This window comes from Lactuca virosa, chromosome 3 (genome assembly GCF_052849685.1).
Source record: "Lactuca virosa cultivar CGN04683 chromosome 3, Lactuca_virosa_CGN04683_v6, whole genome shotgun sequence".
In the NCBI taxonomy this organism is placed as follows: domain Eukaryota; kingdom Viridiplantae; phylum Streptophyta; class Magnoliopsida; order Asterales; family Asteraceae; genus Lactuca; species Lactuca virosa.
In genome coordinates this window covers 320,561,347-320,577,256 of record NC_136428.1, presented here as the reverse complement: position 1 = coordinate 320,577,256, position 15,910 = coordinate 320,561,347, and the positions used below count along the sequence as shown (strand labels likewise).

The 15,910-nt window shown below is 34.8% G+C and overlaps 1 protein-coding gene across 1 annotated transcript; it reads right to left on the bottom strand.

Annotated features, from left to right (window-relative positions):
- Positions 1-12,075: 12,075 nt before the first annotated feature.
- LOC145163055 (putative F-box protein At3g18330) lies at positions 12,076-14,894 on the bottom strand. The gene is made up of 4 exons (XM_079081965.1): positions 13,606-14,894; positions 13,309-13,374; positions 13,042-13,226; positions 12,076-12,330 (listed from the first exon to the last, which is right to left on the bottom strand). The coding sequence occupies exons 1-4, from the start codon at positions 14,863-14,865 to the stop codon at positions 12,252-12,254; spliced, it is 1,590 nt and encodes a 529-aa protein (XP_078938091.1). The 5' UTR covers positions 14,866-14,894; the 3' UTR covers positions 12,076-12,251.
- Between the last annotated feature and the right edge of the window lie 1,016 nt (positions 14,895-15,910).

Sequence of the window (15,910 nt, the reverse complement as noted above, 5' to 3'; positions counted from 1 at the left end):
GATGAAAATGAGGAGCAAAATTCGAATAAAAAGAAATGCTCAGAAGAAGAAATTCCACGACTAGTTGTTGACCAAGTTTATGGTGACACAGAAAAGTTCGAAAAAGTGTTGAATGAACAAGGTGCTCATTTTTTGGAAACAAACAGAGTGGTCTATCCAAATTTCAAGTGTTCGGATGATGTCATATTCCCAAATCCAGTGTTCGTTACTACTGGGAATGTTGAGAATGTCAAACCAGAGTTCAAAAATTTAGTAGAAGAAGATAACAAGAAAACTTCAGACGAAGGTTTCTTTGCAAATCAAAGCACCGTTGAAAACAACCTAACAAAGAATTCGTATGTTTTTCAACGACAAAAACCACAAAGAAAATGGATTGAAAAGTCAAAAGTTTTGAAAGAAATTTCAAAACAAGTTGAAGTGGAAAATGAAAATGTTGTCAAACTAAACTCCAAACAATTTAAAGAGCAAATTGACAAATTTTCGAAAGAAAATAACATTTCAAAAAGATAAGCAAGAAAGAAAATTTTTTGGCAGACTGTTGAGTCTCAAAAGAAATCAACTGAAAACAACTAAAACTGTTAAGTCTATGAATTCAGCAACTTTTTCAGACAAGAAGAAAAATCCCACTCAAACAAATAAATCTTTGTCTGAATCAAATTCACCAAAAAATGTTTTCAAGGCTAAAAATTCGTCTTTTTCGACAAGTAAACATACATCTTTTCAATCAAATCATTCAAAGTCTAAAGCGAATCCACAAACAAAGTTTTCGAAAGTTTCAAAAACCACACTTCCATGGAAATATTGAAATAAGCACACTGAAAATCGCTTTTCTTCAAATCCACCACAAATGTTTTCTCAACGTCAACATTTCAAATCGACTGTTAATACAACATATGCTCAATCTTTTCTTACAAAACCAAATGTCAATTTCATTCCTCAAAAGCCAAATTTTCCTAATCACACAAAGAAAAAAACTTTGAAAATTTCGCATGAAAAAGGCTTAACTTCAAGAAAGAATATTGATCATTGGCTCGAAGGAAAAGGAAAAATGTATCAGTCGAGTAAATTCTCAATGGAGCAAATTCACGAAGCCTATGAGAAGTATGTGAATACTTCATCAAACGGAAGTTCATCTTCTAAGGATTCGAACATATCAGTCAAAGCATGGAAACCGGTTGTGAAAGCAAAGAATGTACAATCACAAACTCAGAATACGAAGGGTAATGTCAGTGAACATTCGAAACCATCAAAATCTTATGTTTCGGTCCCTTTACATGATGATGTAGACTTAATTAATAGTCTCAAAACCAAAGTTTGTGATTGGGTTAAAAGTTCTTCATTACATTCGAAGTTTAAATCTAATTTCCAAGAACCCAAAAAGCTTTGGGTACCTAAATTTTTTCATTGATCGCAGGTACTATGTGACGATCAATATGATAACAAATGGTACATTGATAGTGGTTGCTCTCCTCACATGACTGGGAAGATGGAGAATTTACAAGATTTTCAAAGTTTAAAGAATGGAGGAGTTGTGAAATTTGGTAATAATCACAAATGTCAAGTCAAAGGATATGGGAAAATCAAGAATGGTCAATTTACAGTGAATCGTGTTGCTTATGTTGAAGGTCTTCAACATAACTTGATAAGTGTGTCACAACTTGTTGTGGGCACTGGCAATCAAGTACTTTTCAACGAAGAGGGAAGCATCATTTCGAATGTCAACACCAAAGAAGTTTTGCTCAAAAAGGAAAGGTGACATGTTCACATTGGACATCAATCCAATAGTAGGAAAACCTTCTGTATGCCTTCTTTCGAAAGCTACATCAAACATAAGTTGTCTTTGGCATCGAAGACTTTCACATGTCAACTTTCGAAACATCAACAAACTTGATGTACAAGATTTGGTAAGAGGTTTAGCTGTACTTAAATTTGATAATGATTCTTTATGTGCAGCTTGTGAAGTTGGCAAGCAACATAAACAAGGTCATCCACTCACGATCGATTCGAAATTATCGAACCACTGGAGCTCTTACATATTGATTTGTGTGGTCCATCAACAGTTTCAACACTCAACAAGAAATGGTACATTTTAGTAATTGTTGATGATTTTTCAAGATTCACGTGGGTTTATTTTCTCAGGCTTAAATCCGAAGTTGCACAAAGCATGATTGACTTTATCAAAAAGATGGAAACGACATTGAAGAAGACTGTTCGAAAAATCAAGAGTGATCATGGACCTAAATTTAAGAACAATGTTCCTGATTCATTTTTGGTGGACAAAGGAATTTCGCATAATTTTTCATTTCCATATACTCCTCAACAAAATGGAGTGGTTGAACGAAGAAATCATTCACTGTGTGAAGCAACACGAACTATGCTGGCATATGCGAATCTTCCATAATACCTTTGGGCTGAAGCAGTATCCACCGTATTTTTACTTAAAACAGATCTTTCATCCATCGTCGTTTTAATATCACTCCATACGAACTTCTCAACAATCGAAAACCTAATGTGAAATTTTTCCATGTTTTCGGATGCTGGTGCTTTATTATGAATCTGAAGGATAATCTTTCGAAATTTCAAGCTAAAGCAGATGAAGGGATTTTCTTGGGATATTCGCATAATTCAGTAGCATATCATGTGTTGAACAAAAGAACACAAAAAGTGGAAGAAACTTTTAATCTTACATTTGATGATTATTATATTAAACAAACTGACACGCATTTTGAAAATCATCCTATTTTAAAAGAAATACAAGATGAATATGAACCTTCACAAACGTTGGATGTTGATTATGATTTAATTTTTGGTATTTCAGATCATGCTGCTGATGCTGAACTTAATGCCAATGATAATCATATCCCTGAACTAACGAAGCTTACTGATCATTTAACATCAAATCCTCAAGAAATAGGCGAAAGTATGCAAAATAATCCAGTGGAGGGGGAGCACTTGGATTCGAATACTCTAGTTGAGGGAGAGCATTCTTTCGAGGGGGAGAATGAGAGATTGGATGCTGATGTTGAGGGGGAGCATCATGTTGAGGGGGAGCATTCAGGACATAATGAAAATATTCATGATTTTAATGATGAATGTCCAATTGCAGGTTTAGAGAATGATGATTTATACGAAGATCCACCTTTGGATTTTGATCCAGCTTATCCACCAATGGAAAAATGGAAAAGTGATCATCCGAAGGATCAAGTAATTGGGAATCCACAAGAGGGAGTATTAACAAGAGCTCAAATTCGTGCAAAGAATGAGGTATTGAATACTCATCAAGAATTTTGCATGTTCAATGTTTTCATCTCTAAAATCGAACCAAAGACAGTTAAGGTTACTCAGATTGGGTTGTTGCGATGCAATCTGAATTGTCTGAATTTGAACGAAACAAGGTTTGGAGATTAATTCCTAAACCTGAAAATGTTTTGATTGTCGGGTTAAAATGGATTTTCAAAAACAAAACCGACAAAGATGGAAATATCATTCGAAACAAAGCCAGACTTGTTGTTAAAGGATACTCACAACAAGATGGAATCGACTATGAAGAAACTTTTGCCCCTGTCGCAAGACTCGAGGCTGTTCGTATATTTCTGGCTTATGCAGCTCACAAAGACTTTGATGTTTATCAAATGGACGTGAAGTGTGCATTTTTAAACGGAGAACTTGAAGAAACAATTTACTTGGAACAACCCCCAGGTTTTATTAACGAAGAACATCCTAATCATGTTTATATTTTAGATACGGAAGTTTATGGGTTGAAACAAGCACCACGAGTATGGTATGCAACTCTTACTTCTTTCTTGAAACAATCTAAATTTAAACAAGGATCTATTAACCCCACGTTATTTCGTAAGAAAGTCGGGAATCATCTAATGCTTGTTCAAATTTATGTTGATGATATGATTTTTGGCTCAACTGACCCTGCCTTGTCTAGAGAATTCGAAGATCTAATGAAAAGTAAGTTTGAAATGAGCATGATGGGAAAGATTAATAATTTTCTTGGTCTGAATATTCGTCATAGCAGAGAAGGAATTTTTATTAATCAAGAAAAATATACGAAGAATCTGTTAGAGAAGTTTGGATTGATGAATAGCACGAAGTTACGAGTTCCTATGGCAACTGGCATAAAGCTGACACCTTCGTTAGATAAACCTGCAGTTGACCTAACTCTTTACATGAGCATGATTGGTTCATTACTTTATCTTACAGCTAGTAGACCTGATATCATGTTCTACGTGTGTAATTATGCTAGGTATCAGTCAAATCCACGAGAACCACATCTAACTGCTGTGAAGAATATCTTTCGTTATCTCAAAGGAACAATTTCGTTAGGATTGTGGTATCCTTCGAAAACTGGGTTCTTTATTCAAGCTTATTCGGATGCAGACTTGGGTGGTTGTAATCTTGATAGAAAGAGCACAAGTGGCGGATGTCAATTACTTGATGGCAAATTTGTGAGTTGGCAGTCAAAAAAGCAAACGTGTGTATCAATTTCAACTGCTGAAGCAGAATATGTGGCTGCTGCTTCTTGCACATCACAAATTATATGGATTCAAAGTCAATTGTGTGATTATGCAATTAATATGAAAAAGATTCCATTATGTTGTGATTCTCAAAGTGCAATAAGAATTTGTCATAATCCCGTGCAGCATTCGAAGACTAAACATATAGCTATTCGTTATCATTTCATCAAGGATCACGTGGAGGATGGAAATATTGAAGTTCATTTTGTGAAAACAACTGATCAATTAGCTGATATTTTCACGAAACCTTTAGATGAAAAATACTTTGTAAGAATTTTAGAAGGACTTGGAATGATCGATGGAAACTCTGTTCCATGCGAAAAGGGAGAATGATGGTTGACCAGGAATGATTCTGAGGCGCAGAATAAAAGACAAAGCAATGTCGTTCAGCATTCAGAGGTTACTGTTCATAATCAACGCTTCGACCCCTTCGAATTCGTAAATTTGTCACTTTTCAGGGGTTGATAAAATTCTATGTGTTTGCAACAAGTACATTTCGTTTGTCATTTAATTTTCGAAAAATTAAAAATCCAAAAAGATTTTCGTTTGTTTTGTCATTTAATTTTCGAAAAATCAAAAACATCAAAAATATTTTAGTTTGTTTTCAAAAATGAAAAATCCAAAAAGATTTTCTTTTGTTTTGTCATTTAATTTTCGAAAAATCAAAAACTCAAAAAGATTTTCTTGTTTTTTTTATTTTCGAAAAATCCAAAACCACAAAAATATTTTGTTTCTTATTTCTTTTTAGTATTTTGTTGCAGATATTCATGGTGATTCAACTTGGGTAATGCTTGCCGTTCTAGGGTCAGGTAAATTTTCAAATATTTTGAACTAGTTAAGTTGTCCCTAGAAGCATGCTGCAGCATGTTGACCAAAGCCTCCATTGACTCAATGTGTGTGTACGAAAGCCTTAATGAAATATTTCATATGAAAATTTCTTCCCAATCAGGCTTGTATTCACATTAGTCTCCTGAGCTACCTAACTCTTCTCACATGAGTTAAGAGTTTACTGTTTTGTCCAAATATAACAGAGGTACATTTCGTGTCTTACACCAATCTTTTTCATCTAAAAATTCTTACACGGTCACACACGAAGACAAATGTCCAAGAGGTCTCTGATCAAAATAATCGAGACTTAGACATATCAAAAATCTATGTTTATGATCTAACATCATGAGACCGTGATGAAAGTGAAACCCAATTCTCTAAACTTTTAAGGAATTGACGGGGAACAATGTTCCAGATTTTCACGAAACATTTGTTTCTATACCTAAATTCAAAACTCCAAATCATATTCATTTCATATGAGTGGTCTTGATCAAACATTCGAAACCCACGATGTTTGTTACCCAACAAGATCCAGCATAATTTTTTTTTTCATGAATATGATTTCCGTGTGAGTTTCATTCGAAATCCAAAGTCGCTTAAATTTTTTTTCAAAGCAAACTTGTCACTGACTACACTGGTCAAACAAGTAATTTATGTTACAATTTCTCACCTCATGTTTAGGTTGATATGTAACGAAATTCTTATAGCTACCCATGAAGCCTAATAAAAGAAGTCCTTCGATACTTCTCTACAAGTATTCGATTGTATATCATGGGAACATACACAAGCCGTTGATCATCTCTCTTGATGATTAATGAAGTAACCTTTGCCTGGGGTTTATGCTCCTTTTGTGTCAAAAAAAATTTATCGACATCACTGACTTCCTAATTTTTCTTATTATTGTTTCTCATCTAATTCTTTGGAACACTGCACTCATGAAATCCTTGAGGTTCTGAGTAACACCAACTCAGGCTGATGATTTCGAACATCTGGGAAATGACTTTACTTTAAAACCCAAAAGTAAAAGAGCCTTACTTCCATACGAAGGGTTCTGACGGTTATAATTCTATTGGGGCAAACAATACAGCCTGTTTTACAGAGACGTATGGTATTCTTTCTGGGTTTCAAGGAGAAGTGACAGTTACTTTTTGACGCATGGCTACTTTTACGGAATAGTGGTCCGATTTTCAAGGTGCCACGTCGGATCTCATTAAATGCACATCTCGCTTCAAATTCAAACTCCAGGGTTACATATAAAAGGGGATACAAGGGTCTATAATCAGTTTACGCATTCAGGAGAAAAATTCCCAAATTCTCTCTGATCTTCAAAGTTTTCAAACCCTAACAATGGCGACTTCTGCTAATATCAATGCCCCTTCTCAAAATACTGAAGATGTACCTTCATTGCCGATAATGAATATTCAAGGAACAAACTACCAAGTGGAGGCCGATGTTTCTACTTATCTGGAAGAACTCAAGATGTTGATTGTTGCTTTACAAAGTTCAGTTCTATCGAAGGCCATGTTCCGATCGTTTGTTGTTCCTTTTTCCTGGTTATCTCAAGCAGGATCAACTGCTACTTACAGCAAAGCTTTGGATGTCATCACATTCAACCTGGTAAACGATAAGAAGGTTAGACTATCCAAGAAGCTATTTTGTTAAATACTGGAAATCCCAAACTCTCCACCCTATACTGATCTGCAATTTCCTCAAATTGTACACATGTTTAATGAGATGGGTCATCAACCCCAACTCACTAAGATCAGTGATTTCAAGAAATCTGGTCTTCCAAGCATATGGAACTTTCTTTTTGGTATTTTTCTGAGATGTTTAACTGGTCAAACTGTTGGTCTCGACAAAGGAAGGATGGAAGTATATGCCATGGTTGCTGCGCTATACTATGATATTCCGGTGGAGTATTCTGCACAGCTGTGGAAGGAATTCCAAAAGAGTGTTGAAAAGACGAATGCAATTCAAGGTATTTCATGTGCAAGATATTGGAGTTTGATTCTGCAACACTTTAATGAGAAGGAATGGATTTTGGTGGATGCTGAGGAGGAGAAGGCTAAATTTTGTACGTATAATTATCCGAAGAATATGACGGATGATGCAGAGGAGTTTCCATTTGTTGCTCGTATTCCAGATGCTATGTTGAGGCGTGTTGATCCTACAAATGTTGTTTTGGTAGCATATTTGAAAAACATTGATTCTACTGTTCAAACGGAGATATTGTTGCCAAGGGAAGAGAAGAAGTCTAGACGTTCGAAGAAGAATGAACCTGGTTCTTCTGAAAAGCCTGTTACTGAAACTAAGTCAATGAAGTCTCCAAAGAAGAAGCCTAGTGAAGTTAAGGTGCCAGTGGTAAATGAAGTATATGTTGATGTATCTAATCCGATTGAGCCTGCTGTTGAAGACACTCAAGAGAAAGTGGTCGTTCCTTTGAAGACTGGTGTTTTTCGAGAATCAAAATGAAATATAGGCATACACGAAAATCTCCGACTCCTAATGTGGTACGAAAGCCTCATATTACTCATCAGGGTGTCTTAATTCGTGAAATACCAGCTCCTGTTTCTCCATCATCAAAGAAACGAAGGGCTGAAGATATGGCCAAACATATTTCTCAAAGGAAGAAGAAGCAAACAAGAAAGCTCATTATGTCAACAGAATCCACAGAAGATGAAGATGAACGAATTCCTGAAACACCAGAAGCAAATCTTAACAATGAAAGTTCAACTCCTGAGCAGACAATAGTCATACCACCCGAAGTTTCGTCTGCCAAGTCATCTCATGAGGAGGCACAAACTTCAGACATCAATGCAAACGTATCTCATACGGATGTAAATATCAACGTGGGTGAAGGAGATTCGAAGAAAGAAGATCAAGGTAATCCTGATTCTATTACCTTCGAAAATATTGTTTCGTTACCTCCACAAATCACACCAATTACTTCAACCATAGACTCACCCACATTCGAAAATATTATCAATCAACCCTTTACTTCTATTTTTTCTTCTCAATCCACTGGTCCACCCAAAACCAATTCCCCTGTTAAAGACTAAATTCTTATGGAAACATATACTGACAACGACGGTTTTGGAGGAACCTTTGAGGAATTGGAGTTTGATGACGAAGAAGAAGATTTTCCAGATCATATGCTGATGACGATGAAGCAGTTTAAAATTTTGAATACAAAATTGAATTCCATAATTCAATCTCAAGCTGATCTAGGGGGTGGTTCGTCAGTTTCAGGTTTGGAAGTTGATACTATGTTAAAAATGTTCGAAGCAAAGGTGGTGAGTAAAGTCTCTGGGATGGTTAGAGACTCGGAATCAAGAATTTTGGAGAAGGTTGATCATAATGATCAAAACAATGAGCTAAGGGTGAATTCTCAAAATTCGAAATTATTGAGGGAAGTTAAAGATTTGAAGAGACTGGCGGAGGAACGACATATTTTGTTCATTCAAGATGTAAAGAAAGTCTGAGAAGATGTAAATTTGCAGATTCGTGAGCTTCGCGAAGATATCCATAAAGAGGTTGCAAGTGTCGAACAAGATTATGCATCTCTGAATCAGAAGATTGACATAATTTGTGATGCAGTTACAAAATTTGTCAAGTTGTACGAAAGCATGAGTCCTCAGCTTACTCAACTTTCTACAACGGAAAGTCAAAACTTTATGGAAGTGATTAATTTGCTGAAGGAGCTCAAAGAATTATATATCAAGCCAGTTTCGTCTTCTCTGATAACTCCTGAATTTTTGTCTCAAAAATTCACACAATTCGAAGCCATTTTACACAAGCAACTGGCCTCTCTTTCCAGGATATCGAGCCTTCTACCAACAACAGATGCCCCACCTGTTTCTACCGGGGTGCAAGGGGGAGAAAGAAAGGTTGAAGATGCGAAGGCTGGTGGTGAAGCTTTGCATGCAGATGAAAAAGTTGTGGGAACGGTGTTTTCTACGAAGATCCCAACAAGAAAACCGTTAATGTCATCTGATGGGCCAGTTACTTCTACAGTAGTCACTACAATGCCAATTTCAAGGTCTATTACGAAAGGGGTTGTTATTGGTGAGGCTGCTGGTGGGAGTAATACGAAGCCTAAAGTGACAGTTGAAGCTTCAAAAGACAAAGGAAAAACCAAGGTTGTGGAAAAGATGAAGGAGGAAAAGAAAGCTGAAGTTGAAGCAGAACTTGAAAGGCTAACGTTGATCCAAAGCATTATGACTCAGCGTGCAAGTGATCCTCCGGGTTTGGACAAAGGTGATCCGTCCAAACATTACAATTATGAAACAAACGAAGCCAAGGTTGCATATAATCATATGTATTCGTTTTAAATGAAACCGAAGCAGAGTTATGTGGTAAGGAATACTGATGCAGGCCAGGTAGACTTTCCTGTGAATGAGATGATGTTCATCACGCCTCAATTCAAAGCAGAAGGAAATTTCAAAGTAAAGGATGAAGGTACTCACATGAAGATTCAATTTCATGCTGTTCTTGCCAAATCTACTGAGGAAGTCTGGTAACTGGTGAAGATTAAGAAGGTCATCAGTATAAAGAAGGATGTGGTATTTGAGAACACAGTCCAAAATATCAAATATGTTGTGCCCAGGGCAAATGGAAATATTTGTGATTTCACAATTGCAGATTTTCCATTAATGAAGTTGTATGATCTTATACAAGTTTCATTGATTTTGAAAGATAAATCTTTTTCGTATCTTCAAAATATTGAACCTGATGAATTCAAGCTTGGGGTTGCTCACATCAAGATTTTCATTGAGAATTATTACGAGTGCTTGGCACTAACTGATGTTGAGTTAGCTACAGCTAAAGGTTTGGTAATAAAAGCTCTGATGGCATCTACGAAGACCCAAGCTGATTTGAAGAAGTATGCAGATGGGGAGATCTGTTTAAAGCCTTTTGGGTTGGTCTTCGCAGGAAAAGACAAAGCTGGAAAAGCAAAACGATTCTTGTTCTAGGCGTGTGAAGTGGAGAGATATTCGACGTCTCAATATACGAACTTAATTGTTCGTATGAATCATTGCAAGAAGAACAATGAAGGGGATAAGAAGGAGCCTAAGAAGATTATTTCATGGTATACTGAAATACGAAGGGTGATACTATATTCGATCCAGCTACTCACGATAAAAGGTGTTCGACTATGATTACAAAGGGGGAGATTGTAAGGGTCAAATATGTTGTTATTAGTCGAAGTCTGTAAAGTACCCTTCGTATGTTTTGTAATGTATTTGCTAAGGCACTTTTGTACGAAGCTTAGTGTCAATGCCTTAGTATTTTTTGTACGCTTTCTGTTTCCTATAAATAGGGATATTTACTAGAGTTAGATAAGAGTTGTTTTACAGAAACCTGTCTTTGTACTCTATAAATATTTGAAAGCGTAATAGAGCTGAAAAAAGTTCATATTTACATCCGTTGTTCAATCTCGCATTCTTACATACTCTGATTTGTTACTTACTTGATTCATTGATTCATTGATTCATTGATTCATTGATTCATCAGATTTAAAGGGGTCATTGAATGAATTAGTCTTCCAAAATTCTTAATCCAGTAAGTTTTCTCTAGTGTTTGAAATTTCTTTCATAACCTACCTGAAGTTGAGAAAATATGATAATGATTATTGTTGAAATTTTTTAAAATTTTAATTTTGCTTATATAGCTTGCAGGTGAAGTGAACTTATCGATTAAAGTTGTAGTCTTGTTGATCCATAACTGTTATAGGCTTCATTAATTTTTTAGGTAATTTTTTCCTTCGACTTCTTTTGACTTTTATAAGGTTTTTTTTCATGAGATTTTCTTAAATTTCTGATGTAACTGTTTTTTCTGAATACTAATACTATGATGTGATTTTGATATTGAAATTTTGATATATTCTGTTTTTTTGAATAATATGATATAGTTTTTTTTTAATAATTTGATGTATATGAAGATCTGATGGATCTCAAAATTTGATAAGTTATCTTAATTTATTAAAATATGATGTATCAGATTTCTAAAAATCTGTTATGTAAATTCTGATGTCATATGTGAAATCTGTTTTTGAACAACTAATTAGTTTTTTTTTATATCTGAATAATGTGATATGGTTTTTCTGAATAATCTGATGTATATGAAATTTAGATATGTCTCAAAATCTGATAAGTTATTTTAATTTCTAAAACTTTGATGTATCAGATTTTAGAAAATATGATGTTGATTCTCAATTTCTGCATGACCATTTTATCTTTTTTGTATAGGTTGTGGTTCTGGATAGCTAACTTCGGTGGAAAAAAGTATTGAAATTCAATGTCTATGAAGTCTTGCTTATCATCAAATAACATATGTTTTTCTTCAAAAAATGTAAAATGGCACCCTTTGTAAGCTTTTCTTTGTACAACTATCATTTAGTTTGACTATAAAATTTATTTCGCTTTTCCTATATAATTTTTTTTTAGAAATGTTAGGGCATTATTTTACTTTCTTGCCCCGGGCATTGAAATTCAATGGACCGGCCCTATTCAAACCAAACCTCCTCTCTCCTCGGTAAGTTCTAGCTGAGTTGTCGATACGTGCTCGGCGTGCCGAGGGCTCGGCCCCGGTGTTTAAAAACAAAAAAATTACCAAAAAGCCTAGATTTTTTCTACCCAATGTAAAAAAGGCAATACAATCTACATATTTTATTTTATAAGTTAAACCAAAAGTGAATAAAAGAAATCTATAAACTATCAGATAAAACATACGATTTTATTAAACATAAAAACCACAAATATAATAATGATGAGTGTTCAACTATTGCCTAAAACAAAAAATATAAAAACATGAAATTAGTTTGGTGTATTGCCAAGATTGTTACTAGATCGTCTCATATTTGTGCTTGCATATCTTTCCGTTCTTTTGGTTCCATTTCTATTTCCTTTGCAAGTTGGTCTTGCATATATTCTCGTTCTTTTTGTTCACTTTCCAATTGGATATGTAACTCCCATACCTAAAAATTTCAAAACACATATATAGTTAGTAGACAAACAATATATAATTAGAAACAAATTATTTATATTAACTTTGCTTTATCCGTTACAACAATATACATTATAATTGTACATAATATCAAGACACTTCACTAGTTTATAATTGTAAAACTCATCCTTCATATGCTATTTGACGTAATTTCTGCCTCATGTTAAATGTTTACTTTTAACTAGTTTAAAAATCTAATATGCAAGCTTTTATTAGTAATTCCATATTCTTGAGTTCCTTATGATATTTGTCGTATAGAGGATATATATCATTTTAACTTATATTTCAGCTACTTTGTTATAAACTTTAAAGAACTTTCCGTTCATATATACAATTTTGGCAATTTTTGTATAATTTACCTTATAAGTGTACTCCTCAAGTATTCCCGACCTAGCTAGGTCAAGTACTTACTACTCCTCGGTCGACCGAACGAGTACCGATTAGCGAAATAATGTACTTGCATTTTATATCTATAAAAGGTAACATATTTTACATTTTATCTATAATAGCAATGTACTTTACATTTTATCTATAATAGAGGAGTATTTGATTATTTATCCATAATAACAAAAATACTTAATTTTTTAGTAACATAGACAACCTAATTCATTTTTAAAAGTTAAACAAACCGTATTTATTTGTTTATAAGAACTCAATGCATATATTAAATTAGTATATATACCTGTTCTTGTGACTCTTTGTACTTAATGGAGGACATGGCACACCCCCCAGAGGGGTTCCTGTTGTCGCGAACTTAAGATCTGAGGATCTTCCTCCCTGACTTTGCACCTGTAACTCAACAGTTTCCTCCGGATTTTGAGTGACATCGTTCCCATGCTTCTCAATCATGACTCTTTCATATGCCTCCTGAAATTTATCCAAACAATATGATTGTTATTGAACTAAAAGCTGAGAATGTTATATATAAAAAATGATAAATATAACTTACATATTCCGCCCACGACCCAACAGTACACCATTCTAAGCTATTTATTTTGAACTTCCATTTCCGCGCCTGCAGATGCATGATAATGAAATTTGTGATTTATTTGTAACTAAAAATATTTTCTAGATTTAGATATAAATGAATCGAAGTCAATGGCACATTTTTAGACACATATACGGATAAAAATATATAAAACTGAAAGAAAAAAACGATTAGGTTTAAAGAGTATGGTAGAGATATTATATAAAACTGAAAGAAAAAAACAATTAGGTTTAAAGAGTATGATGGAGATGTACATACGTATAGAGAATATTTATTGGGTGACACAGTAGTCTCGATGTATTTCCCTCTTGGAGTGATATTTTTGGAACCCATTCTGTGGTATGCCTCTTTAGACATATGCTGGGCATAGATTGGGTTACATGTAAACACCATTTCTTTGGTATGCTTCTTCATATCTAATACGTAAACATCACCTTCGTTTTGAATGAGCCAATTTCCATTTCTCATCAAGTGCAGTAGCGACTGACTCCAAAGAAAAAATGACATCGGGCCATAAGTTAACACCTTCGTCCAATCTCCATCTCCATCCATCCTCCATAACTCGATCATTTCATAACAACGTTGGTTTTTCATATAACTTCTGTCCTCGATGAGAATTGCAACACAGAAGTGAATGCACCCTTTTAGAACCATGAAATCCAAAGAGCTTGTCATTTGATTTCCAAAAGAAGGCATCACTATCTCTGTGAACTTTTCGGTCTTTGTTTCGAACCTCATAACTGAATATGAATGAATAAAGGTCCCTTCTCCTCTATCAACTTGTTTTAAGAAATAGAGTTTTTCATTTAACAGTATATGCTTTGGCTGCTCCGGGTAGTAACCTACAAGTGAAGCCCAGTTGGAAGCCCTTTGTCGGAAGTCCTCTGTTGACCTGACCTTTCTCCATGTGTCGGATTTTAATGAGTATATATAAATACAAGCACTGGGATAACGTTTCACACGTAGAAGCCTGTAGTCGTCATCAGAAGAGATATAATACAACCCAAATATACCATCAGAGATCTCGTAACATTCATTCCTAGAACCCTTTGTAGACAACTTCTTATTGTCACCTGTCAAAGGATTCCATAAAATTAAAGCATAATATTCGGGAGAACATTCCACCTCGCTTATGCCTACGCATAATAATCCATGCAAAGATGTTAAAATCGACACGTTTTCATAATGGAATGGTACATAAAATGGTAAACGAAAGTTTCCTGTTAAACCATCTTCTGGTGTTTCACAGTCAAACCTACGGAACTTTTCTTGTATGGTGTATCTGTATGGATTTTGCTTTGTGGCAGGTAAGACGATATATTTGTGGTGGTTTTCATGGTGATCGTTGGCGGTTACGTGGTGGTGGTAGCTGGTGGCAAAAGCACCTGAATTTAGGAACAAGTACCATTTCTTGCAAACACACATTACATTGGGTAGAGCTTTGACGGGAAGCCTTGGTAGTATTTGGAAAAATAAAATCTCCTGTGGAAGATTACTTGGAGGGTGGGGCTCCCCCATGGCCAATATTGCTTAGTTTTGTTCGTGGGGTAGGGATATGATCATATATATATAATTGAGATTTCTAGTTTTAAAACCTGAAACGATATATAGGAATTTGCTTACAAAAAATGTGGGTAAAAGTAAATAATTCAGTCAAAGTAAGCACCACCCCAAAATGAAGGGTGAACAGATCTAAGATCTGAGTCAAAGCACTACCAAAAAAGACGATGAAGCAGAGGTTTCAAGGATTTTCGTCCTAAAAATGTGCCAGAAAATGATGGAATCAAAATCAGAGAGTAGACCAAGTCGATCCATAAATTATAACAACAGTAAATTATGCAATCCGATCCTAAAGACAGTGATTCCATTGATCAAATCAAAACCAGGGATAATGAATGAAAACCCATGTGAAATTAAAACAACTGTAAAAATATATATGCCAAAACCGATCAAGAATACTATTACTAGTTTAATACTGGATAGGGAGATTAATAAGTTTACCGAAACTATTATACTTTTTGAAAATATGAAATTTACCCTTTATAAACTTTGAAAATGTAAAATTTACCAAAACTAATATTTTAATCCATTTTAATAAGTTAAAAACTATAAAAGTTATGTTTTACTATGCATACCATTTATGTTTGATAGAAATAACTCTTACATCCAGAAAAAATCCAGATCATGAAAGCCTTGTACATGTATGGTGCATCAGCCACTAATAGCAGTCTACTTCCTTGAAATCAACCGGTAGCAACTATGTTGAGATTGCACTCACAAATACATGAAGTCGAACTGAAGCTGTCCACACAAATTGTACTCACTTCTCACCCGAAACAGTTCTCCAATACCAGAACCACAATTTATAGCAACGACACACTCGACCTATGAAAATTACATCAATTGATAGACCAAGTAATAATTTGGCTTGAGGGATTCAGAACAGTTCTAGTATAACAATAATCCTTTTCAAATAGATGCACATGTCTTGAAAAAACAGAGGGGGTGACGAGTTGCCCTACTTTGTCATACAACTCATACTTCTTCTCCATTTGAGCCAACA

Coding starts and splice junctions, on each gene's coding strand:
- LOC145163055 (XM_079081965.1), bottom strand. CDS start 14,865: ATGGGGGAGCCCCACCCTCCAAGTAATCTTCCACAGGAGATTTTATTT. Junction 13,375..13,605: donor CCAATAAATATTCTCTATAC/GTATGTACATCT, acceptor ATGCATCTGCAG/GCGCGGAAATGGAAGTTCAA. Junction 12,331..13,041: donor ACAAAGAGTCACAAGAACAG/GTATATATACTA, acceptor TGAAATTTTTAG/GTATGGGAGTTACATATCCA.